This window comes from Pseudophryne corroboree, chromosome 2, assembly GCF_028390025.1.
Source record: "Pseudophryne corroboree isolate aPseCor3 chromosome 2, aPseCor3.hap2, whole genome shotgun sequence".
Taxonomy (NCBI): Eukaryota; Metazoa; Chordata; class Amphibia; order Anura; family Myobatrachidae; genus Pseudophryne; species Pseudophryne corroboree.
The window spans coordinates 1,024,247,951-1,024,275,660 of record NC_086445.1 but is presented as its reverse complement, the minus strand read 5'-3'; the positions used below and the strand labels follow the sequence as shown (position 1 = coordinate 1,024,275,660).

The window sequence follows — 27,710 nt, the reverse complement described above, 5'->3', positions numbered from 1 at the left end:
CTGAGGCTTGGAGGAGGGTCATAGGGGGAGGAGCCAGTGCACACCACCTGATCCTAAAGCTTTATTTTTGTGCCCTGTCTCCTGCGGAGCCGCTAATCCCCATGGTCCTGACGGAGTCCCAGCATCCACTAGGACGTCAGAGAAACATTGGTAGTTTTATCACACCCCACATAATACCCTTCTTTGTGGTACTTGTAGTGTCAGAAATGTTCAATGCTTCCTTCATTGCCGTGATCATGTAACGTGTGGCCCTACTGGACATTACGTTTGTCTCCTCACCGTCGACACTAGACTCAGTATCTGTGTCTGGGTCTGTGTCGACCCACTGAGGTAACGGGCGTTTTAGGGCCCCTGACGGTGTCTGAGACGCCTGGACAGGCACTAATTGATTTGCCGGCTGTCTCATGTCATCAACCGTTCTTTGCAAAGTGCTGACATTATCACTTAATTCTTTAAATACGATCATCCAGTCAGGTGTCGACTCCCTAGGGGGTGACATCACTAACCCAGGCAATTGCTCCGCCTCCACATCATTTTCCTCCTCATACATGTCGACACACACGTACCGACACACAGCACACACACCGGGAATGCTCTGATAGAGGACAGGACCCCACAAGCCCTTTGGAGAGACAGAGGGAGAGTCTGCCAGCACACACCAGAGCGCTATATATATATATACAGGGATAACCTTATATAAGTGTTATTCCCTTATAGCTGCTGTTTATATAGTTTTTAGCTGCCAATAGTGCCCCCCCTTCTCTTTTTTTACCCTGATTCAGTAGCAAGTCTGCAGGGGAGAGTCAGGGAGCCGTCCTTCCAGCGGAGCTGTGAGGGAAAATGGCGCTTGTGTGCTGAGGAGATAGGCTCCGCCCCTTCACGACGTCCTTATCTCCCGCTTTTTCTGTAAAAAATGGCAGGGGTTAAAATACATCCATATAGCCCCAGAGCTATATGTGATGTATTCTTTAGCCAATCTAAGGTATATCATGTTATATTGCGTCTCAGGGCGCTCCCCCCCAGCGCCCTGCACCCTCAGTGACCGGAGTGTGAAGTGTGCTGAGAGCAATGGCGCACAGCTGCGGTGCTGTGCGCTACCTTAGTCTGAAGACAGGATCGTCTTCTGCCGCCGATTTCACCAGACCTCTTCGCTCTTCTGGCTCTGTAAGGGGGCCGGCGGCACGGCTCCGGGACCCATCCAGGCTGAACCTGTGATCGTCCCTCTGGAGCTAATGTCCAGTAGCCTAAGAAACCCGATCCACTCTGCACGCAGGTGAGTCCGTTTCTTCTCCCCTTAGTCCCACGATGCAGTGAGCCTGTTGCCAGCAGGACTCACTGAAAATAAAAAACCTAAAATATACTTTTATTCTAAGCAGCTCAGGAGAGCCACCTAGCCTGCACCCTTCTCGTTCGGGCACAAAAATCTAACTGAGGCTTGGAGGAGGGTCATAGGGGGAGGAGCCAGTGCACACCACCTGATCCTAAAGCTTTTATTCTTGTGCCCTGTCTCCTGCGGAGCCGCTATTCCCCATGGTCCTTACGGAGTCCCAGCATCCACTAGGACGTCAGAGAAAAACCCGTTATTTGTAGAGGTCCAAAAATACATAAAAGGTCATGCTAACAGCCTTTATTTGTAAAGGGGCCACAAAAGGCCAGCAGCGCCGTACTGAGCAAAGATACAAAACCGGGTAAACGGTAACAGAACAGCAGCAGCCTTGCATAAACTGGTATAGAAGGATTTCACAGAGAGTCTGAGGCAGGGCTCTATAAAATAATGGAGAATTTGGGAACCAGGAAAGGACATGTTTTCACCTATATGAACAACGAGAACGCCTGTGAGTTCTGCTACATGGCTGTCCCGTTCTGGCCAAAGGGAGGATCACAAAATACCTGTGTGACGATAGCGCTAAAACCCAGGTGTGACGATGGCGCTAATAATTAGCAGGTAATCAGGACAAAGAATGAATGCTATCATTGCAGAGGTTCCAGGGGGAACGTACAGGGGAGGGGGTATTAATCCCTCGTGATCCCTGGCTGTGCACGCAATTGTTTATTATTTTAGATAATCTTTGATAATCATTTTGTGCATCTCTATGGGCGAAAGGAAAAATTAGCATAGGGGGCACTTTGCGGCCATCGGGCAAAACAGAGTACCCCACCATGGGCCGGATGTAATACAGCGCAAGACGGCCGGAGCTGTGAGATTCGGGCAGAACTTGTACATTTTTTTTTAAGGCGCCAATCATTTACAAAGCAAAACCAACCTGGTTGTGCCTTGTAAATGATTGACGCTTTCAAAAAAACATACGAGCTCCAGCCGTCTCGTGCCACATTATATCCGGCCCCATATCAAACCCAAATCATTTAAATATTCCTTGGCCTTGTATCCATTGTAATAGGAATATGGTGTAAAACTGGCTTTAAACAATATAGACAGAAGAGAAAGGCAGACAAAGAAAAGAAAGGGCATAAAGAAAGAAAAAAGCAAAAACAGATAAATGGGAACAAGTGCTGCTCACCCATATTCGGGAGGTTCGTTCCGACACAGACGTTCTCTGTGGGTATAGACAAACAGTACTGTTACAAAATAACATTCAACCCTGCCACCTACAGCTCATACACACAAGCATAATGTACTTCAAGAATAGACGAAATCAAATCAAAATTTTACTTTATTTAAACATAAAAAAACATCTGAGATTTTCCACTGATTTTCGACAGAAGGGACCTGCAGCAATCACACACAGACTTTAGGGTCACCTCCTCGGCCACAGCGCTGTCCGCTGCAGTGGTTGTAGAGTAAGAATAGAGCCCAATTGGAATTTAAATAAAATAGGATTTTAAATACCTACCGGTAAATCTTTTCTCGTAGTCCGTAGAGGATACTGGAGTCCATTTAGTACCATGGGGTATAGACGGGTCCACTAGGAGCCATGGGCACTTTAAGAATTTGATAGTGTGGGCTGGCTCCTCCGTCTATGCCCCTCCTACCAGACTCAGTCTAGGAAACTCTGCCCGAGGAGATGGACATACAGTACTTCGAGAGAAGGATAGATAAGGATAGTGGCGAGATGCCAAAAAAACAGACAAAACAAGAGGAAAGCCAAGCTAACCAAACTTGAAACAGGAACAGCAACAGCTGAACCAACATTACTTAACCAAGTAACAGCACAGGAAGAACGAAACACTGGGCGGGCGCCCAGTATCCTCTACGGACTACGAGAAAAAGATTTACCGGTAGGTAATTCAAATCCTATTTTCTCTTACGTCCTAGAAGATACTGGGGTCCATTTAGTACCATGGGGATGTACCAAAGCTCCCAAAACGGGTGGGAGAGCGCTGAGGTTCCTGCAGGACTGATTGACGTAACCGAAGGTCCTCAGAGGCCAAAATATCGAACTTGTAGAACCTGACCAAGTAGCTGCTCGGCAGAGCTGTAAAGCCGAGACACCCCAGGCAGCCGACCAGGAAGAACCCACCGACCTAGTAGAGTGGGCCTGTACAGATTTTAGACACAGCAAACCTGCCGTGGAATAAGCATGCTGGATAGTAAGTCTGATCCAGCGTGCAATTGTCTGCTTTGAAGCAGGACACCCAATCTTATAGGGATCATAAAGAACAAACAGCAAGTCCATCTTTCTGTGACGAGCTGTTCTTTTCACATACACCTTCAAAGCCCTCACAACATCCAAAGACTTTGAAGTAGCAGAGGTATCAGTAACAACCGGAACCACAATAGGTTGGTTGATGTGAAACGCTGACACCACTTTAGGAAGAAATTGCTGACGAGTTCTGAGTTCAGCTCTGTCCTCATGGAAAATTAAATAGGGACTTTTGTGAGACAAAGCTCCCAGCTCCGACACACGTCTTGCTGAAGCCAAGGCCAACACTGTGACTGTCTTCCACGCAAGATATTTTACGTCTACCTCCTGTAATGGTTCAAACCAATCCAATTGGAGGAACTGCAGCACCACATTGAGATCCCAAGGTGCCGTGGGAGGCACAAAGGGAGGTTGGGTGTGCAGAACACCTTTCAAGAATGTCTGGACCTCAGGGAGAGAAGCCAATTGTTTCTGAAAGAAAATGGATAAGGCCGAAATCAGGATTTTGGTACTTACCGATAAATCTTTTTCTCCGATTCCACAGGGGCCACTGGAGCGCAGTTACAATGGGGAAATAGTAGGCAGTAATTGGGAGCTGGCACTTTAAAATTCTAATACTGTGGCTAGCTCCTCCCCTACTATCTCCCCTCCAAGCCAGTCTACGTAAAACTGTGCCCGAGGAGAGCTGTAATAAACAAACCTTAAGGTAGAGGAGGTTAATGACGCCCTGTAAACCAGGATAACACAAACCAAACCTGGAACAGAACCTAACAAAAAACAGGCTAACCTGAACTCCACAAGCAGTCATATATTGATCTGCAAACCGTTAAGCAAAAAACAAGGAGGAAACAGCGCTGGGTGGGCGTCCAGTGGCCCCTGTGGAATCGGAGAAAGGGATTTATCGGTAAGTACCAAAATCCTGATTTCTCCTTCATTCACTAGGGGCCACTAGAGCGCAGTTACAATGGGGACGTCCCAGAGCTCCCAAAACGGGTGGCAGAGCGCTGAGAGTAAAACCGCTCGGCCAAACAGATGCCGAGGCCGCAAAAGTGTCAAACTTGTAGAATTTGACAAACGTATGACGGCCCGACCAAGTAGCCGCCCGACAAAGTAGTCATGGAGACCCCACGGGCAGCCGCCCACGAAGGTCCCACAGAGCGCGTGGAGTGCGCTGAAATGGAAGATGGAGGTTCCAGAGAAGCTGCCAAATAAGCTTGTCTGATGGTCAGTCGAATCCATCGAAACAAGGTCTGCTTAGAAGCCGGCCAACCACGGCGAGCAGCATCGTAGAGAACAAATAATGAATCTGACTTCCGAATAGCTGAAGTCCTATCCACATAGATCTTGAGCGCCCTGACAACGTCCAATGATCTCGAATCCGGAGAGTCCCCCGAGAGGGCCGGGACCACAAGCGGCTGATTGATGTGAAAATCAGACACCACCTTAGGTAGAAAAGACATACGAGTACGAAGCTCGGCCCTATCCGCATGAAACACCAAGTAAGGAGACCTACAAGAGAGAGCCCCAAGTTCCGACACCCGTCTAGCTGAAGCCAGCGCCAGGAGAAGAACCACCTTCCAGGTGAGATATTTATCTCTACTGATTCCAGGGGCTCAAACAATGAAGGCTGCAGAAAAGACAGGACCAGACTGAGGTCCCATGGCGCTGTCGGAGGACGGAAGGGAGGCTGTATTCGAAGAACCCCTTGAAAGAAAGTCTGAACCTCAGGCAGCAAGGCTAACTTTTTCTGGAAGAAAACCGAAAGAGCAGAGACCTGCACCTTTAGTGAACCCAGTCTTAGGCCTGCTGAAAAACCCGCCTGCAAAAAACGGAGAAGACGGGCTAAGCTATACACGGAAGGAGAAAATTCTCGACGTTCACACCAGGCTACATAAGCCTTCCAAATGCGGTAGTAGTGAGAAGATGTGACTGACTTTCTAGCCCGAAGCATAGTAGGGATAACTGTACGAGGAATCCCTTTCCTTTTCAAGATGGCTCTCTCAACAGCCACGCCGTCAAACGTAGCCTGCGTAAGTCTGGATAAAGAAAAGGACCCTGCTGTAGAAGATCGTCTCGTAGTGGCAGGGGCCAAGGCTCGGCCACTGACAACAGGTGTAGGGTGGAGTACCAAACCCTGCGTGGCCAATCCGGAGCCGCCAGGAGGACCAAAGCGTCTTCTCTCTTGATGCGTTGCAGAACCCTCGGAAACAGCGGGAAAGGAGGAAAAAGGTAAACGAACCAGAAATTCCAAGGAGCCATGAGGGCATCCACGCCCGCCGCCGCCGGGTCCCTTGTCCGAGAGTAATAAAGAAGCAACTGATGGTTCCGGCGGGACGCCATGAGGTCGATCTGTGGTTTTCCCCACAGGCGTACCAGTTGCCAAAACACCTGGGGATGTAGTGACCACTCTCCCGGGTGCATGTCCTGGCGGCTTAGATAATCGGCTTCCCTATTGTCCACTCCCGGAATGAATATTGCCGAGAAGGACAGAGCATACTTCTCCGCCCAGAGAAGGATGTTGGTGACCTCCCTCATCGCCGCGCGGCTGCGAGTGCCGTCCTGACGGTTGATGTACGCTACCGTCGTGGCGTTGTCGGACTAAACTCTGACCGCTCGACCGCTCAGTAGGTGATGTGCCTGAAGCAGGGCATTGTACACCGCCCTTAGTTCGAGAATGTTTATGGGGAGAGCGGATTCGTGGATTGACCAGCGCCCCTGAAACCGATGTTCCAGGGTCACTGCCCCCCAACCTCGCAGACTGGCGTCCGTGGTGAGGAGAGTCAATCCCATATACCGAACCGTCTTCCTTCCAACAGATGTGTCGACTGGAGCCACCAGAGCAGCGACGACCGTGCCTTTGGAGATAGCGTCACCCGCTGATGAAGGAACAGATGAGATCCTGACCACTGATGTAGAAGACACAGCTGAAACGGTCGAGAGTGGAAGCGACCGTACGGAAGAGCTTCGAACGCTGCTACCATCTTTCCCAGAAGGCGAATGCACAGATACACTGACACCCGACGGTGTCGAAGAACCAATCTTACCAGTGGCTGCAGAGACAGTATCTTGTCCTGCGGAAGGAAAACCCTCTGACGGACTGTGTCGAGAATCATCAAATAAAAATAAATGAAAGGATAGATCAAAGGCGATAACACAATCTTTACAATTGGATATACATCACATGTTCTGTTGTCCCTTAGGGTAGTCGCTGTATCAAAAGTCTCTTTCAGACGTCAAACATGAAAAAAAGAGATAATGCAATCTATGGGTAATATTGCTTAAAACACTGGAAACAAACAGCCTGTGAGTGTCCAGAAAAGGAGGCCTAAAGTGCCAGAACCCAATTTGATAGTAGATAGGGATAGTATCTCGCCACCACTCCGCAGATAATTTTGGACGTACCAAAACTCACATCAAGATAGGTAAGGACAGGTATATAAAGGTATCTTTTAATACTGTATCCACCGTGTCATAAGGCAAGGAAGGAGTTTTAATCAATAAACGTACCCCACTCACTTTTGGAGGGGGATTGTTCCCACGTATAAAGGTATCTTTCAAATCAGGATAACATCCACGATAATCCAATAAAGTTTTTATTAAAAGTTCATAAAAAACAGCAATAAAATGTTTTTCTATGTGGTGTCCACTTTCTGATTTGTACAAAAAACATGCAGGTCAGATGTAATAAGACAAAAATTGGCATAATCCGGTTTTATGTCAATACTGGCATGCTGAACATACTTCAAAAATGGTATTCCATAGAAAAAACAAAAAAACAAAATTGATGAAAAAATCACTACCTGGTTTCACCAACGACGTTTCGACCTCCCTGGTCTTTTTCAAGGTGCCTTTCCAGGTAGTGATGAGGGGTATTTATGCCCCCAAACAGGAAATGATGGTTATCCCATAGTATGCTGGGTAACAAAATTTGTACAATTTATGAATATATATGATAAAATAAGAATTTACTTACCGATAATTCTATTTCTCGTAGTCCGTAGTGGATGCTGGGGACTCCGTCAGGACCATGGGGAATAGCGGCTCCGCAGGAGACAGGGCACAAAAGTAAAAGCTTTAGGATCAGGTGGTGTGCACTGGCTCCTCCCCCTATGACCCTCCTCCAAGCCTCAGTTAGGATACTGTGCCCGGACGAGCGTACACAATAAGGAAGGATTTTGAATCCCGGGTAAGACTCATACCAGCCACACCAATCACACTGTACAACCTGTGATCTGAACCCAGTTAACAGCATGATAACAGCGGAGCCTCTGAAAAGATGGCTCACAACAATAATAACCCGACTTTTGTAACAATAACTATGAACAAGTATTGCAGACAATCCGCACTTGGGATGGGCGCCCAGCATCCACTACGGACTACGAGAAATAGAATTATCGGTAAGTAAATTCTTATTTTCTCTGACGTCCTAAGTGGATGCTGGGGACTCCGTCAGGACCATGGGGATTATACCAAAGCTCCCAAACGGGCGGGAGAGTGCGGATGACTCTGCAGCACCGAATGAGAGAACTCCAGGTCCTCCTCAGCCAGGGTGTGCCCCTGAGCAAGTAGCAGCTCGGCAAAGTTGTAAAGCCGAGACCCCTCGGGCAGCCGCCCAAGATGAGCCCACCTTCCTTGTGGAATGGCATTTACATATTTTGGCTGTGGCAGGCCTGCCACAGAATGTGCAAGCTGAATTGTACTACACATCCAACTAGCAATCGTCTGCTTAGAAGCAAGAGCACCCAGTTTTTTGGGTGCCTACAGGATAACAGCAAGTCAGTTTTCCTGACTCCAGCCGTCCTGGAAACCTATATTTTCAGGGCCCAGACAACATCTAGCAACTTGGAGTCCTCCAAGTCCCTAGTAGCCGCAGGTACCACAATAAGCTGGTGCAGGTGAAACGCTGACACCACCTTAGGGAGAAACTGGGGACGAGTCCGCAGCTCTGCCCTGTCCGAATGGACAATCAGATATGGGCTTTGTGAGACAAAGCCGCCAATTCTGACACTCGCCTGGCCGAGGCCAGGGCCAACAGCATGGTCACTTTCCATGTGAGATATTTCAAATCCACAGATTTGAGCGGTTTAAACCAATGTGATTTGAGGAATCCCAGAACTACGTTGAGATCCCACAGTGCCACTGGAGGCACAAAAAGGGGGTTGTATATGCAATACTCCCTTGACAAACTTCTGGACTTCAGGAACTGAAGCCAATTTTTTCTGGAAGAAAATTGACAGGGCCGAAATTTGAACCTTAATGGACCCCAATTTGAGACCCATAGACACTCCTGTTTGCAGGAAATGCAGGAATCGACCGAGTTGAAATTTCTTCGTGGGGCCTTCCTGGCCTCACACCACGCAACATATTTTCGCCACATGTGGTGATAATGTTGTGCGGTCACCTCCTTCCTGGCTTTGACCAGGGTAGGAATGACCTCTTCCGGAATGCCTTTTTCCCTTAGGATCCGGCGTTCCACCGCCATGCCGTCAAACGTAGCCGCGGTAAGTCTTGGAACAGACATGGTACTTGCTGAAGCAAGTCCCTTCTTAGCGGCAGAGGCCATGAGTCCTCTGTGAGCATTTCTTGAAGTTCCGGGTACCAAGTCCTTCTTGGCCAATCCGGAGCCACGAGTATAGTTCTTACTCCTCTACGTCTTATAATTCTCAGTACCTTGGGTATGAGAAGCAGAGGAGGGAACACATACACCGACTGGTACACCCACGGTGTTACCAGAACGTCCACAGCTATTGCCTGAGGGTCTCTTGACCTGGCGCAATACCTGTCCAGTTTTTTGTTCAGGCGGGGCGCCATCATGTCCACCTTTGGTCTTTCCCAACGGTTCACAATCATGTGGAGACTTCCCGATGAAGTCCCCACTCTCCCGGGTGGAGGTCGTGCCTGCTGAGGAAGTCTGCTTCCCAGTTGTCCACTCCCGGAATGAACACTGCTGCCAGTGTTATCACATGATTTTCCGCCCAGCGAAGAATCCTTGCAGTTTCTGCCATTGCCCTCCTGCTTCTTGTGCCGCCCTGTCTGTTTACGTGGGCGACTGCCGTGATGTTGTCCCACTGGATCAATACCGGCTGACCTTGAAGCAGAGGTCTTGCTAAGCTTAGAGCATTGTAAATTGCCCTTAGCTCCAGTATTTTTATGTGGAGAGAAGTCTCCAGACTATATCACACTCCCTGGAAATGTTTTCCCTGTGTGACTGCTCCCCAGCCTCTCAGGCTGGCATCCATGGTCACCAGGACCCAGTCCTGAATGCCGAATCTGCGGCCCTTTAATAGATGAGCACTCTGCAGCCACCGCAGAAGAAACACCCTTGTCCTTGGAGACAGGGTTATCCGCTGATGCATCTGAAGATGCGATCCGGACCATTTTTCCAGCAGATCCCACTGAAAAGTTCTTGCGTGAAATCTGCCGAATGGAATCGCTTCGTAAGAAGCCACCATTTTTCCCAGGACCCTTGTGCAATGATGCACTGACACTTTTCCTGGTTTTAGGAGGTTCCTGACTAGCTCGGATAACTCCCTGGCTTTCTTCTCCGGGAGAAACACCCTTTTCTGGACTGTGTCCAGAATCATCCCTAGGAACAGCAGACGTGTCGTCGGAAACAGCTGCGATTTTGGAATATTTAGAATCCACTCGTGCTGTCGTAGAACTACTTGAGATAGTGCTACTCCGACCTCCAACTGTTCTCTGGACCTTGCCCTTATCAGGAGATCGTCCATTTTCTTTGAAGAAGAATCATCATTTCGGCCATTACCTTGGTAAAGACCCGGGGTGCCGTGGACAATCCAAACGGCAGCGTCTGAAACTGATAGTGACAGTTCTGTACCACGAACCTGAGGTACCCTTGGTGAGAAGGGCAAATTGGGACATGGAGGTAAGCATCCCTGATGTCCAGGGACACCATATAGTCCCCTTCTTCCTGGTTCGCTATCACTGCTCTGAGTGACTCCATCTTGATTTGAACCTTTGTATGTAAGTGTTCAAATATTTCAGATTTAGAATAGGTCTCACCGAGCCGTCTGGCTTCAGTACCACAATATAGTGTGGAATAATACCCCTTTCCTTGTTGTAGGAGGGGTACTTTGATTATCACCTGCTGGGAATACAGCTTGTGAATTGTTTCCAATACTGCCTCCCTGTCGGAGGGAGACGTTGGTAAAGCAGACTTCAGGAACCTGCGAGGGGGAGACGTCTCGAATTTCCAATCTGTACCCCTGGGATACTACTTGTAGGCTCCAGGGGTACACTTGCGAGTGAGCCCACTGCGTGCTGAAACTCTTGAGACGACCCCCCACCGCACCTGAGTCCGCTTGTACGGCCCCAGCGTCATGCTGAGGACTTGGTAGAAGCGGTGGAGGGCTTCTGTTCCTGGGAATGGGCTGCCTGCTGCAGTCTTCTTCCCTTTCCTCTATCCCTGGGCAGATATGACTGGCCTTTTGCCCGCTTGCCCTTATGGGGACGAAAGGACTGAGGCTGAAAAGACGGTGTCTTTTTCTGCTGAGATGTGACTTGGGGTAAAAAAGGTGGATTTTCCAGCTGTTGCCGTGGCCACCAGGTCCGATGGACCGACCCCAAATAACTCCTCCCCTTTATACGGCAATACTTCCATGTGCCGTTTGGAATCTGCATCACCTGACCACTGTCGTGTCCATAAACATCTTCTGGCAGATATGGACATCGCACTTACTCTTGATGCCAGAGTGCAAATATCCCTCTGTGCATCTCGCATATATAGAAATGCATCCTTTAAATGCTCTATAGTCAATAAAATACTGTCCCTGTCAAGGGTATCAATATTTTCAGTCAGGGAATCCGACCAAGCCACCCCAGCGCTGCACATCCAGGCTGAGGCGATCGCTGGTCGCAGTATAACACCAGTATGTGTGTATATACTTTTTAGGATATTTTTTCAGCCTCCTATCAGCTGGCTCCTTGAGGGCGGCCGTATCTGGAGACGGTAACGCCACTTGTGATAAGCGTGTGAGCGCCTTATCCACCCTAAGGGGTGTTTAATTTATCTGATTCAGGAAAAACTACAGGTAGTTTTTTCACACCCCACATAATACCCTTTTTTGTGGTACTTGTAGTATCAGAAATATGTAACACCTCCTTCATTGCCCTTAACATGTAACGTGTGGCCCTAAAGGAAAATACGTTTGTTTCTTCACCGTCGACACTGGAGTCAGTGTCCGTGTCTGTGTCGACCGACTGAGGTAAATGGGCGTTTTAAAGCCCCTGACGGTGTTTGAGACGCCTGGACAGGTACTAATTTGTTTGCCGGCCGTCTCATGTCGTCAACCGACCTTGCAGCGTGTTGACATTATCACGTAATTCCCTAAATAAGCCATCCATTCCGGTGTCGACTCCCTAGAGAGTGACATCACCATTACAGGCAATTGCTCCGTCTCCTCACCAACATCGTCCTCATACATGTCGACACACACGTACCGACACACACAGGGAATGCTCTGATAGAGGACAGGACCCCACTAGCCCTTTGGGGAGACAGAGGGAGAGTTTGCCAGCACACACCAAAACGCTATAATTATACAGGGACAACCTTTATATAAGTGTTTTCCCTTATAGCATCTTAATATATAATCATATCGCCAAATAAGTGCCCCCCCTCTCTGTTTTAACCCTGTTTCTGTAGTGCAGTGCAGGGGAGAGCCTGGGAGCCTTCCCACCAGCAGTTCTGTGAGGGAAAATGGCGCTGTGTGCTGAGGAGAATAGGCCCCGCCCCCTTTTCGGCTGGCTTCTTCTCCCGTTTTTCTAACAACCTGGCAGGGGTTAAATACATCCATATAGCCCCAGAGGCTATATGTGATGTATTTTTAGCCAGTATAGGTACTTTCATTGCTGCCCAGGGCGCCCCCCCCAGCGCCCTGCACCCTCAGTGACCGTTGGTGTGAAGTGTGCTGAGAGCAATGGCGCACAGCTGCAGTGCTGTGCGCTACCTCATGAAGACTGAGAAGTCTTCAGCCGCCGATTTCTGGACCTCTTCTCTCTTCAGCATCTGCAAGGGGGTCGGCGGCGCGGCTCCGGTGACCCATCCAGGCTGTACCTGTGATCGTCCCTCTGGAGCTAGTGTCCAGTAGCCTAAGAAGCCAATCCATCCTGCACGCAGGTGAGTTCACTTCTTCTCCCCTAAGTCCCTCGTTGCAGTGAGCCTGTTGCCAGCAGGACTCACTGAAAATAAAAAACCTAATAAAACTTTTACTCTAAGCAGCTCTTTAGGAGAGCCACCTAGATTGCACCCTTCTCGGCCGGGCACAAAAACCTAACTGAGGCTTGGAGGAGGGTCATAGGGGGAGGAGCCAGTGCACACCACCTGATCCTAAAGCTTTTACTTTTGTGCCCTGTCTCCTGCGGAGCCGCTATTCCCCATGGTCCTGACGGAGTCCCCAGCATCCACTTAGGACGTCAGAGAAAATACACATAAATAAAGGAACCATATTCATACATTACAGGAATATATATATATTAATACCTAAAGTGTTATATTCCTAAATAGGAACAATGAAACTGGAAAAACCGCAATGACGAACGCCATGCGTTCCGTCTTGCGTTCCACTTAACCGGAAGTGGAGCCGCGTGCGTTCCACGCTGCGTTCCATTTGCCGGAAGTGCATCTTGCGGCTCTTCCGGCCGGCGATCTTTAAAGTGAAATGAAAATGAATCTCTCTGGACCTCAATGTTACACAAAAAAGGGACTAAAAAAGCAGCACATTCTCTCATAATTTAGTAATTTAGTAAATAAACTTGAAGAAACACTTATTGTGAATAAAGTACCTTATCCAACATATTTATATCATGGAAATATCATAAAAATCCACAAAAATCCACGAATGTTTGGACTGAAATCTTGGCCCATATTTCTATATCTTTAATAAAATGAAACAAAATGTATTTATGAGCTGATGAAATATTGATTCATTACATTAACCATTTGAGCTCAAAGTCGGAATTTAAACCAATAGGAATGAGTGTATTTAATTTGAATATCCAATTCATTTCAGATCTGGCCAAATTTCCTTCCGTATCTCTGGCTCTCCAATTTGACCTCACTTGTTGAATTCCAAGAAAATAAACGATTTTTGATGTAGAGCATTTGTGTATTTTAAAAAAAATGCTCTGAAAGAGTGTGTGTTACACCTTTTTTAATATTACGTAGGTGCTCTGCTACTCGGGTTTTTAATGCTCTACCTGTCCGTCCTACATAAAGCAGACCGCATTCACATTTAATTAAATAAATAACATTAGTTGTATGGCATGTTATAAAATCGTGGATTTTATATTCGATGTTATTTACTGTGAAGGAGGTGGTTTTGGATGTTTCAGATTTTATAGTTCTACATGGTAGACAAGTTCCACATCTGTGAAAACCTTTAGTACGTATGGGATTAAATGAGTCAAAAGGCATGGCACTTCTAACTAGATGGTTTTTTAAATTATTACTCCTTCTATAAATGAACCTCGGTTTTTCCGGAATTATCTCCTTCAGGATCGGGTCTCTTAATAAGAGATGCCAGTGGTTTTTGATGATACTTTCTTGTTTTTTGTAGTCCGCTCCAAAACCTGATATAAAGGCCCATTCAGCGGTACTGTTAGTCTTCTCTGATTTATCATGAGTTTTATACAGTAAGTGTTTGCGTTCTATTTTGGACACTTCCAATTCTGCCTTCTCCACCACGTCCTTCTTGTATCCTTTAGACAGGAATTTTCTTTTCATAATTTATTTTTGTTCTTCATAATTTTGATGTTCGCTGCAGTTTCTTTTAAGCCTTAGAAACTGCCCCTTTGGGATTCCCTTCAACCAAAGAGGATGATGCTGGCTTGTGTAAGGAATTAAACCATTACAATCAGTGGGTTTACTGGATCCTTTAGTGTGTATCAAATTTTCCTTAATGTAAATGGTAAGATCTAAAAAATGAATCTGTTCTTGACTGATGGTGAAGGTGAGTTTAATATTCAGATCATTTGAATTTAGATTGGTACAGAATGTGTCCAAATCTTGACGGTCGCCCTTCCATATGAAGATTATATCATCGATATATCGGTACCATGTCACCAAGTCCGCGCCGGCCAATGTGTTGTTCCAAACTGCACTCTCCTCCCACCATGACATGAAGAGGTTTGCGTAGCTCGGCGCGAACTTGGTGCCCATGGCTGTACCAACTTTCTGGAGGAAGTAATCCCCATTGAAGAAAAAATAGTTATTATCCAGAATGAATTGGATACTCTCCAAAATGAATTCAATCTTTTCCGGAATCATATTGGATCTCTCTAAATGCCATTTTACAGCCCTCAGACCATCTGAGTGGCTAATAATTGTATAGAGGGACGTGACGTCAGCTGTTGTCAAAAACGACCCACTTTCCCATTTTATTTTCTCTAATTTCTGGATGGTGTCTGTAGTATCCTTTAAATGTGATTTGCCTTCTATTACCAGAGGTTGAAGGTAATAATCGATCATTTCTGATAAGTTAGTGGTCAGACTCCCTGATCCTGAAATTATCGGACGTCCCGGTGGTTTTTCAGGGTCCTTATGTACTTTCGGAAGCGTATAGATGGTAGGTGTTTTAGGGTGTTCGATGTTTAAAAAACCATACTCTTTAGTTAGAATGCCTTTCTCTAGGTACTTAGTAATATGTTTAACATAGTTGTTTTTAATCCTGATCGAGGGGTCGGATTTCAACTTTTGATAAGTACCATTGGTGTTGAGCTGTGATGATATTTCCCTGATGTAATCTTCCTTATCCTGTATTGTAATTCCCCCACCTTTATCACAAGGTTTAATTATGATATTGGTGTCATCTTTCAACGATTTGATTGCCATTCTTTCTTTCCTAGTTATATTATGGAGATGGTTATGTTTCTTATTTTTCATCTTCCGTACATCTTCTAAGACTGATTTTGTGAAGCTCTCAACCATACAACCTTTTACATGTGAGGGAAAGAAGGTTGATTTCTTCTTAAAGGGGGTTGACTCCTCAGGCTCTTCTTCGATCGTCTCAGGTTTATTCATGGATTTGGATACATTCTGTACCAATCTAAATTCAAATGATCTGAATATTAAACTCACCTTCACCATCAGTCAAGAACAGATTAATTTTTTAGATCTTACCATTTACATTAAGGAAAATTTGATACACACTAAAGGATCCAGTAAACCCACTGATTGTAATGGTTTAATTCCTTACACAAGCCAGCATCATCCTCTTTGGTTGAAGGGAATCCCAAAGGGGCAGTTTCTAAGGCTTAAAAGAAACTGCAGCGAACATCAAAATTATGAAGAACAAAAAGAAATTATGAAAAGAAAATTCCTGTCTAAAGGATACAAGAAGGACGTGGTGGAGAAGGCAGAATTGGAAGTGTCCAAAATAGAACGCAAACACTTACTGTATAAAACTCATGATAAATCAGAGAAGACTAACAGTACTGCTGAATGGGCCTTTATATCAGGTTTTGGAGCGGACTACAAAAAACAAGAAAGTATCATCAAAAACCACTGGCATCTCTTAAGAGACCCGATCCTGAAGGAGATAATTCCGGAAAAACCGAGGTTCATTTATAGAAGGAGTAATAATTTAAAAAACCATCTAGTTAGAAGTGCCATGCCTTTTGACTCATTTAATCCCATACGTACTAAAGGTTTTCACAGATGTGGAACTTGTCTACCATGTAGAACTATAAAATCTGAAACATCCAAAACCACCTCCTTCACAGTAAATAACATTGAATATAAAATCCACGATTTTATAACATGCCATACAACTAATGTTATTTATTTAATTAAATGTGAATGCGGTCTGCTTTATGTAGGACGGACAGGTAGAGCATTAAAAACCCGAGTAGCAGAGCACCTACGTAATATTAAAAAAGGTGTAACACACACTCTTTCAGAGCATTTTTTTAAAATACACAAATGCTCTACATCAAAAATCGTTTATTTTCTTGGAATTCAACAAGTGAGGTCAAATTGGAGAGCCAGAGATACGGAAGGAAATTTGGCCAGATCTGAAATGAATTGGATATTCAAATTAAATACACTCATTCCTATTGGTTTAAATTCCGACTTTGAGCTCAAATGGTTAATGTAATGAATCAATATTTCATCAGCTCATAAATAAATTTTGTTTCATTTTATTAAAGATATAGAAATATGGGCCAAGATTTCAGTCCAAACATTCGTGGATTTGTGGATTTTTATGATATTTCCATGATATAAATATGTTGGATAAGGTACTTTATTCACAATAAGTGTTTCTTCAAGTTTATTTACTAAATTACTAAATTATGAGAGAATGTGCTGCTTTTTTAGTCCCCTTTTTTGTGTAACATTGAGGTCCAGAGAGATTCATTTTCATTTCACTTTAAAGATCGCCGGCCGGAAGAGCCGCGAGATGCACTTCCGGCAAATGGAACGCAGCGTGGAACGCACGCGGCTCCACTTCCGGTTAAGTGGAACGCATGGCGTTCGTCATTGCGGTTTTTCCAGTTTCATTGTTCCTATTTAGGAATATAACACTTTAGGTATTAATATATATATATTCCTGTAATGTATGAATATGGTTCCTTTATTTATGTGTATTTTATCATATATATTCATAAATTGTACAAATTTTGTTACCCAGCATACTATGGGATAACCATCATTTCCTGTTTGGGGGCATAAATACCCCTGTCATCACTACCTGGAAAGGCACCTTGAAAAAGACCAGGGAGGTCGAAACGTCGTTGGTGAAACCAGGTAGTGATTTTTTCATCAATTTTGTTTTTTTGTTTTTTCTATGGAATACCATTTTTGAAGTATGTTCAGCATGCCAGTATTGACATAAAACCGGATTATGCCAATTTTTGTCTATTACATCTGACCTGCATGTTTTTTGTACAAATCAGAAAGTGGACACCACATAGAAAAAATAAGATTTTACTTACCGATAAATCTATTTCTCGTAGTCCGTAGTGGATGCTGGGGACTCCGTCAGGACCATGGGGAATAGCGGCTCCGCAGGAGACAGGGCACAAAAGTAAAAGCTTTAGGATCAGGTGGTGTGCACTGGCTCCTCCCCCTATGACCCTCCTCCAAGCCTCAGTTAGGATACTGTGCCCGGACGAGCGTACACAATAAGGAAGGATTTTGAATCCCGGGTAAGACTCATACCAGCCACACCAATCACACTGTACAACCTGTGATCTGAACCCAGTTAACAGCATGATAACAGCGGAGCCTCTGAAAAGATGGCTCACAACAATAATAACCCGATTTTTGTACCAATAACTATGTACAAATATTGCAGACAATCCGCACTTGGGATGGGCGCCCAGCATCCACTACGGACTACGAGAAATAGATTTATCGGTAAGTAAAATCTTATTTTCTCTAACGTCCTAGTGGATGCTGGGGACTCCGTCAGGACCATGGGGATTATACCAAAGCTCCCAAACGGGCGGGAGAGTGCGGATGACTCTGCAGCACCGAATGAGAGAACTCCAGGTCCTCTTTATCCAGGGTATCAAATTTGTAGAATTTTACAAACGTGTTCTCCCCCCGACCACGTAGCTGCTCGGCAGAGTTGTAAAGCCGAGACCCCTCGGGCAGCCGCCCAGGATGAGCCCACCTTCCTTGTGGAATGGGCATTTACATATTTTGGCTGTGGCAGGCCTGCCACAGAATGTGCAAGCTGAATTGTACTACACATCCAACTAGCAATCGTCTGCTTAGAAGCAAGAGCACCCAGTTTGTTGGGTGCATACAGGATAACAGCAAGTCAGTTTTCCTGACTCCAGCCGTCCTGGAACCGATATTTTCAGGGCCCTGACAACATCTAGCAACTTGGAGTCCTCCAAGTCCCTAGTAGCCGCAGGTACCACAATAAGCTGGTTCAGGTGAAACGCTGACACCACCTTAGGGAGAAACTGGGGACGAGTCCGCAGCTCTGCCCTGTCCGAATGGACAATCAGATATGGGCTTTTGTGAGACAAAGCCGCCAATTCTGACACTCGCCTGGCCGAGGCCAGGGCCAACATCATGGTCACTTTCCATGTGAGATATTTCAAATCCACAGATTTGAGCGGTTTAAACCAATGTGATTTGAGGAATCCCAGCACTACGTTGAGATCCCACAGTGCCACTGGAGGCACAAAAGGGGGTTGTATATGCAGTACTCCCTTGACAAACTTCTGGACTTCAGGAACTGAAGCCAATTCTTTCTGGAAGAAAATCGACAGGGCCGAAATTTGAACCTTAATGGACCCCAATTCCTGTTTGCAGGAAATGCAGGAATCGACCGAGTTGAAATTTCTTCGTGGAGCCTTCCTGGCCTCACACCACGCAACATATTTTCGCCACATGTGGTGATAATGTTGTGCGGTCACGTCCTTCCTGGCTTTGACCAGGGTAGGAATGACCTCTTCCGGAATGCCTTTTTCCCTTAGGATCCGGCGTTCAACCGCCATGCCGTCAAACGCAGCCGCGGTAAGTCTTGGAACAGACATGGTACGTGCTGAAGCAAGTCCCTTCTTAGCGGCAGAGGTCACGAGTCCTCTGTGAGTATCTCTTGAAGTTCCGGGTACCAAGTCCTTCTTGGCCAATCCGGAGCCACGAGTATAGTTCTTACTCCTCTACGTCTTATAATTCTCAATACCTTGGGTATGAGAAGCAGAGGAGGAAACACATACACCGACTGGTACGCCCACGGTGTTACCAGAACGTCCACAGCTATTGCCCGAAAGTCTCTTGACCTGGCGCAATACCTGTCCAGTTTTTTGTTCAGGCGGGACGCCATCATGTACACCTTTGGTCTTTCCCAACGGTTCACAATCATGTGGAAAACTTCCCGATGAAGTCTCCACTCTCCCGGGTGGAGGTCGTGCCTGCTGAGGAAGTCTGCTTCCCAGTTGTCCACTCCCGGAATGAACACTGCTGACAGTGCTATCACATGATTTTCCGCCCAGCGAAAAATCCTTGCAGTTTTTGCCATTGCCCTCCTGCTTCTTGTGCCGCCCTGTCTGTTTACGTGGGCGACTGCCGTGATTTGTCCCACTGGATCAATACCGGCTGACCTTGAAGCAGAGGTCTTGCTAAGCTTAGAGCATTATAAATTGCCCTTAGCTCCAGTATATTTATGTGGAGAAAAGTCTCCAGACTTGATCACACTCCCTGGAAATTTTTTCCCTGTGTGACTGCTCCCCAGCCTCTCAGGCTGGCCTCCGTGGTCACCAGCATCCAATCCTGAATGCCGAATCTGCGGCCCTCTAGAAGATGAGCACTCTGTAACCACCACAGGAGAGACACCCTTGTCCTTAGAGATAGGGTTATCCGCTGATGCATCTGAAGATGCGATCCGGACCATTTGTCCAGCAGATCCCACTGAAAAGTTCTTGCGTGGAATCTGCCGAATGGAATCGCTTCGTAATAAGCCACCATTTTTCCCAGGACTCTTGTGCAATGATGCACTGACACTTTTCCTGGTTTTAGGAGGTTCCTGACTAGCTCGGATAACTCCCTGGCTTTCTCCTCCGGGAGAAACACCTTTTTCTGGACTGTGTCCAGAATCATCCCTAGGAACAGCAGACGTGTCGTCGGAAACAACTGCGGTTTTGGAATATTTAGAATCCACCCGTGCTGTCGTAGAACTACTTGAGATAGTGCTACTCCGACCTCCAACTGTTCTCTGGACCTTGCTCTTATCAGGAGGTCGTCCATTTTCTTCTAAGAAGAATCATCATTTCGGGCATTACCTTGGTAAAGACCCGGAGTGCCGTGGACAATCCAAACGGCAGCGTCTGAAACTGATAGTGACAGTTCTGTACCACGAACCTGAGATACCCTTGGTGAGAAGGGCAAATTGGGACATGGAGGTAAGCATCCCTGATGTCCCGGGACACCATATAGTCCCCTTCTTCCTGGTTCGCTATCACTGCTCTGAGTGACTCCATCTTGATTTGAACCTTTGTAAGTGTTCAAATATTTCAGATTTAGAATAGGTCTCACCGAGCCTTCTGGTTTCAGTACCACAATATAGTGTGGAATAATACCCCTTTCCTTGTTGTAGGAGGGGTACTTTGATTATCACCTGCTGGGAATACAGCTTGTGAATTGTTTCCAATACTGCCTCCCTGTCGGAGGGAGACGTTGGTAAAGCAGACTTCAGGAACCTGCGAGGGGAAACGTCTCGACTTTCCAATCTGTACCCCTGGGATACTACTTGTAGGATCCAGGGGTCCTGTACGGCTCCAGCGTCATGCTGAGAACTTGGCAGAAGCGGTGGAAGGCTTCTGTTCCTGGGAATGGGCTGCCTGCTGCAGTCTTCTTCCCTTTCCTCTATCCCTGGGCAGATATGCTTATGGGGACGAAAGGACTGAGGCTGAAAAGACGGTGTCTTTTTCTGCATAGATGTGACTTAGGGTAAAAACGGTGGATTTCCCAGCAGTTGCCGTGGCCACCAGGTCCGATGGACTGACCCCAAATAACTCCTCCCCTTTATACGGCAATACATCTTTGTGCCGTTTGGAATCTGCATCACCTGACCACTGTCGTGTCCATAAACATCTTTTGGCAGATATGGACATCGCACTTACTCTTGATGCCAGAGTGCAAATATCCCTCTGTGCATCTCGCATATATAGAAATGCATTCTTTAAATGCTCTATAGTAAATAAAATACTGTCCCTGTCAAGGGTATCAATATTTTCAGTCAGGGAATCCGACCAAGCCACCCCCGCGCTGCACATCCAGGCTGAGGCGATCGCTGGTCGCAGTATAACACCAGTATGTGTGTATATACTTTTTAGGATATTTTCCAGCCTCCTATCAGCTGGCTCCTTGAGGGCGGCCGTATCTGGAGACGGTACCGCCACTTGTTTTGATAAGCGTGTGAGCGCCTTATCCACCCTAAGGGGTGTTTCCCAACGCGCCCTAACTTCTGGCGGGAAAGGGTATACCGCCAATAATTTTCTATCGGGGGAACCCCGCGCCTCATCACACACTTCATTTAATTTATCTGATTCAGGAAAAACTATAGGTAGTTTTTCCACACCCCACATAATACCCTTTTTTGTGGTACTTGTAGTATCAGAAATATGTAACACCTCCTTCATTGCCCTTAACAAGTAACGTGTGGCCCTAAAGGAAAATACGTTTGTTTCTTCACCGTCGACACTGGAGTCAGTGTCCGTGTCTATGTCGACCGACTGAGGTAAAATGGGCATTATAACGTCCCCGACGGTGTTTTAGACGCCTGGACAGATACTAATATGTTTGCCGGCCGTCTCATGTCGTCAACAGACTTGCAGCGTGTTGACATTATCACGTAATTCCTTAAATAAGCCATCTATTCCGGTGTCGACTCCCTAGAGAGTGACATCACCATTACAGGCAATTTGCTCCGCCTCCCAACATCGTCCTCATACATGTCGACACACACGTGCCGACACACAGCACACACACAGGGAATGCTCTGATAGAGGACAGGACCCACTAGCCCTTTGGGGAGACAGAGGGAGAGTTTGCCAGCACACACCAAAAACGCTATAATTATACAGGGACAACCTTTATATAAGTGCTTTTCCCTTATAGCATTTTAATATATGTAGTCATATCACCAAATCAGTGCCCCCCCTCTCTGTTTTAACCCTGTTTCTGTAGTGCAGTGCAGGGGAGAGCCTGGGAGCCTTCCCACCAGCATTTCTGTGAGGGAAAATGGCGCTGTGTGCTGAGGAGAATAGGCCCCGCCCCCTTTTCGGCGGGCTTCTTCTCCCGTTTTTCTGAGACCTGGCAGGGGTTAAATACATCCATATAGCCCCCAGGGGCTATGTGTGATGTATTTTTAGCCAGAATAAGGTACTATCATTGCTGCCCAGGGCGCCCCCCCCAGCACCCTGCACCCTCAGTGACCGCTGTTATGAAGTGTGCTGACAACAATGGCGCACAGCTGCAGTGCTGTGCGCTACCTTATGAAGACTGAAAAGTCTTCTGCCGCCGGTTTCTGGACCTCTTCATTTTTCGGCATCTGCAAGGGGGTCGGCGGCGCGGCTCCGGGACGAACCCCAGGGTGAGACCTGTGTTCCGACTCCCTCTGGAGCTAATGGTGTCCAGTAGCCTAAGAAGCCAATCCATCCTGCACGCAGGTGAGTTCACTTCTCTCCCCTAAGTCCCTCGATGCAGTGAGCCTGTTGCCAGCAGGACTCACTGAAAATAAAAAACCTAACAAAACTTTTACTCTAAGCAGCTCTTTAGGAGAGCCACCTAGATTGCACCCTTCTCGGCCGGGCACAAAAATCCAACTGAGGCTTGGAGGAGGGTCATAGGGGGAGGAGCCAGTGCACACCACCTGATCCTAAAGCTTTTACTTTTTGTGCCCTGTCTCCTGCGGAGCCGCTATTCCCCATGGTCCTGACGGAGTCCCCAGCATCCACTAGGACGTTAGAGAAACATTTTATTGCTGTTTTTTATGAACTTTTAATAAAAACTTTATTGGATTATCGTGGATGTTATCCTGATTTGAAAGATACCTTTATACGTGGGAACAATCCCCCTCCAAAAGTGAGTGGGGTACGTTTATTGATTAAAACTCCTTCCTTGCCTTATGACACGGTGGATACAGTATTAAAAAGATACCTTTATATACCTGTCCTTACCTATCTTGATGTTAGTTTTGGTACGTCCAAAATTATCTGCGGAGTGGTGGCGAGATACTATCCCTATCTACTATCAAATTGGGTTCTGGCACTTTAGGCCTCCTTTTCTGGACACTCACAGGCTGTTTGTTTCCAGTGTTTTAAGCAATATTACCCATAGATTGCATTATCTCTTTTTTTCATGTTTGACGTCTGAAAGAGACTTTTGATACAGCGACTACCCTAAGGGACAACAGAACATGTGATGTATATCCAATTGTAAAGATTGTGTTATCGCCTTTGATCTATCCTTTCATTTATTTTTATTTGAGTATCCCTTTGATCTGTTATTTGGACGGATCTGTTGAGGATTTAGATTGGGCTGATAACTTTGCGCCAGGAAATTACACTATTGTATTTTTGTGTCGAAAATCATCCCCAGAAACAACAGCCGTTGTGAGGGGCATAAGTGAGACTTCGGGAAATTCAGGATCCACCCATGTCGAATCAGAAGGTCCTGTGTTATCCGAATATTCTGAAGTAACCGTTCTGCTGAGCTTGCTTTTATTAGCAGATCGTCCAGATAGGGAACAATAGTCACACCCTGCTTCCGAAGTAGGGCCATCATGACCGCCATGACCTTTGTGAACACTCTGGAAGCAGAAGAGAGACCGAAAGGAAGGGCCTGGAACTGTAAATGAGCGTCCTGTATTGCGAACCGGAGAAAAGCCTGATGAGGAGGCCAAATGGGAACATGTAAGTATGCATCCTTGATGTCGAAGGATGCCAGAAACTCGTTTTTTTCCAACCCCGCAATAACAGACTGGAGGGACTCCATCTTGAACTTGAATACCTTCAAATACGGATTGAGATCTTTCAAGTTCAGGATTGGCCTGACCGAGCCGTCCGGCTTCGGTACCAGAAACAGGCTTGAGTAATAGCCCTGTTTCCGATGAGGAGAGGGAACAGGGATCACCACCCTTGCGGATAGAAGCTTCTGGACCGCTGCCTGTAAGGCAACTCCTTGGTTGTCGGAAACTGGCAAACCGGTGGTAAAAAACCGCTGGGCGGTTGTTCCTGAAAATCGAGCTTGTAACCGCAAGTGATTAGATCCCGGACCCAAGCGTCTGGGCAGGACTGTATCCAGACCTCCTTGAAATCCCACAGACGAGCTCCCACCCTGTGATCTCCCAGGTGGGAGGGAAGCCCGTCATGCGGTGGTAGTGGTAGAGGACTTAACCTCTGACTGGGCTGAGGCTGCGGAACCTCTACCCCTGCCGCCGCCTCTACCTCTATGGCCACGGAAGGTAGAAGCTCCACCCATGGCCTGGCCTCGAAAGGATCGAAAAGAGGGACCCCTATATGGCCTGCGAGTGGCTGGAGCAGCAGAAGGAAGATAAGTCTACTTACCTCCGGTGGCCTGAGAGATCCAGGCATCCAGATCCATACCAAACAGAAACTCACCCGTAAAGGGCAACGCTTCTGCCGCCCTTTTGGATTCCGTATCCGCCTGCCACTGCTGGAGCCAGAGAGCTCTGCGGGCCGCAATTGCTAAAGCGGAAATTCTAGCTCCGAGAATACCTATGTCCTTGGACGCTTCGCAAAGATAAAGGGCTGATTCACGGATGTGTTCCGCCAACTCTATCAATTGATCCGCCGGCAATTCGTCACGAATTCCAGAGGACAAATGCTCCGCCCAAGCTTCGATCGCCTTGTTGACCCAACAACCTACCTGCGCCGGGCGATGTAATACCCCTGCCGCAGAGTAAATATTCTTTAAGGTAGATTCCAACTTCCTATCTGACGCCTCCTTAAGCGAAGTTGCACCCGGAACCGGTAGGACCGTCTTTTTGGACAGACGAGATACCGAAGGATCCACCATCGGAGAGGTCTCATAACGTGTCCTGCTATCTGCGGGAAAAGGATAAGACGACCGTTTTCTTGATACCTGAAATTTTGCGTCTGGATGTTTCCAGGCTGCCGTTATGAGCGCATCCACCTCCTCCGAAACTGGAAAGGTCACCAGCAGGCATTGGTTGGTGCCAAACCTTGAAGGGCGTAAGGCGTCCTGCCCCGTCTCCTCCACCTGTAATACTGAGCGAATAGCAGTAATAAGAGCCTCTATACCCTGAGCTACTGGTTCAGAGTCCCCGTATACCTGATCCTCATCAGTATCCTGTATATCAACATCCTGTATATCCTGTACATCTAACCCCGCCTCATCTAATTGAGGAATATCATCGTCAAAGTCCTGCAACACAGAGGCTAGCAATCTCTTTTTAGAAGCCTGTTGAGGGGGGCTAAAGGACGGGGCTTGGGAAGGGATCACAGCCCTAGAAATCCCTTCCACTGACTTTGCCGATGAGACAGCCCATGCAGGTTCTGGCTCCGGTACCTGGACAAGCTGTAGGAACCGGGCCGCCTCCCTATCTTCCAGAGAGGCTTTAAGTTCCCCAGTCAGCAGAGACATAACCTCTATGAGTTGTGTCGTCCATGTCGGGGCGCTCTGGGGTTCTGAGGAGGGGTGAGCCGACGGCTGCGACTCCTCACATAAAATCTGACCCTGTTTTTGTGTTGCCTTGGAGCCTTTATTGGCCATGGCAGGACCTAACACTTCTGACCCTTCCCCACAGGAAAACAGCACTAGGCAGAAGGGGAGGGAGGGGGGAAAGCACGAAAAAAATGCAGCCACAGCAGCCTGATCTATCCTGCACGATACTGTGCAGTGACAGGCTTGCAGGACAATTTAGGTGTCCCCCAGTGCCCCCCTTCCCCACTGTAACAGCCTCACTGTGTCCGTGGCACTCCTCCGTCCCGCGCTGCTGAAAGGGAATGGCCCCCCGCGCTACTTCCGGCGGTGCAGAGCGGGACTAAGCTCCGCCCCCCTCCGCAAAGGCGCCAGATTCAAAGTCTGCTTTGCGCCTTTTGCCGGATCCCCGTAGCGGCTGTGAGCCGCGCTGGCGGGGATCCGAGCGGAGCGGGGGGCGAGCGGGCGGGCGCGTGTGGTAACAAAAGCTTAACAGGCAGAGCAGGGTCTCTACAATAAATAAATAATAAAATCATTCACTGTAACTTTATTCAAACCCCCCTGCCACCCTGTGATCTCAACCCTGCAGAGAGCCTGGGGGGAAGAGGGGGGGGGGGAAGCACACACTCACCTTTTCTGTGGTGGAGTGGCCCCGACACACGCCGCGGTGTCCGGCCACTGATACTCACCGCTGCCAGAATCTTCTGCTGGTGGAGCGGCCCCGATACGCGCCACACGCAGCGGTGTCCGGCCAGCTCAGGAGAGCTCAGTGTCTCCCTCAGCCGGGGCCCATCCCGAGCCGCACGCAGCTGCGATGGGACCCCGCCGGCAGCTCCCGCGGTGCAGACTGGCAGTGGCAGAGCTGCCAGTCTGTGTGTGTAAGAAAGAAAAAATAAATAAATTCTTCAGCTAAAACCCAAGTGAACCAGGTCCCTCGGGCACTAAGACTGGCTTGGAGGGGAGATAGTAGGGGAAGAGCTAGCCACAGTATTAGAATTTTTAAAGTGCCAGCTCCCAATTACTGCCTACTATTTCCCCATTGTAACTGCGCTCCAGTGGCCCCTAGTGGATGAAGGAGAAATCTGGACTTTTATGGAGCCCAGATGGAGGGCCACATCCATGCCTGCCTGCAGAAAAAGCAGGAAATGGCCCAGATGAAATTCCACCACAGAATAATTTCTGCTCTCACACCGAGACATATCTCTTCCAAATACGGTGGCAATGCTTATACATTACGCCCTTCCTGGCTTGGATCATAGTCGGGATAACCTTGTCAGGGATCCCTCTCCTGGCTAGAATCAGCCGTTCAACTTCCATGCCATCAAACGTAGCCACGGTATGTCTTGATAGATGAATGGGCCCGGTTGCAGAAGATCCTCGTGAAGAGGTAGAGGCCACGGATCTTCGAGGAGCATCTCGAGAAGATCCGCATACCAGGCCCTTCTTGGCCAGTCCGGAGCAATGAGGATTGCTTGAACCTTTTTCCCTTTTTAATTCTTTTTAGAATCCTTGGGATCAGAGGAAGTGGAGGAAACACGTACACCATCTGATAGACCCATGGAGCCATCAGACCATCTACAGCCACCGCCTGTGGGTCTCACGACCTGGAACAATACCGCATGAGCTTCTTGTTGAGATGAGAGGCCATCATGTCGATCTGTGGATATCCCCATCGACGTGTGAAGCACCTGAACACTTCCGGTTGAAGGCCCCACTCCCCCGGGTGCAGGTCATGTCTGCTGAGGAAGTCTGCTTCCCAGTTGTTCACTCCTGGAATGAAGACCGCTGACAACACCACAGCGTGTTTTTCTGCCCAGAGGAGAATTCTTGACACATCTGACATTGCTGCTCTGCTTTTCGTTCCGCCCTGTCGGTTTATGTACGTTACTGCAGTCACATTGTCCGACTGGACCTGAATGGCCTGATCTTGAAGAAGGTATGATGCC

General features: G+C 47.4%; 1 protein-coding gene across 3 annotated transcripts in view; it reads right to left on the bottom strand.

The window, feature by feature from the left end:
• MAEL (maelstrom spermatogenic transposon silencer) overlaps positions 1 to 27,710 on the bottom strand; it is a 137,925-nt gene that overhangs the window by 60,256 nt on the left and 49,959 nt on the right. For all 3 annotated transcript variants that reach the window (XM_063956733.1, XM_063956732.1, XM_063956734.1), the window contains exon 3: positions 2,520 to 2,555. In XM_063956733.1, the coding sequence (XP_063812803.1) occupies positions 2,520 to 2,555 (36 nt within the window). The remainder of the gene's footprint in view (positions 1 to 2,519; positions 2,556 to 27,710) is intronic.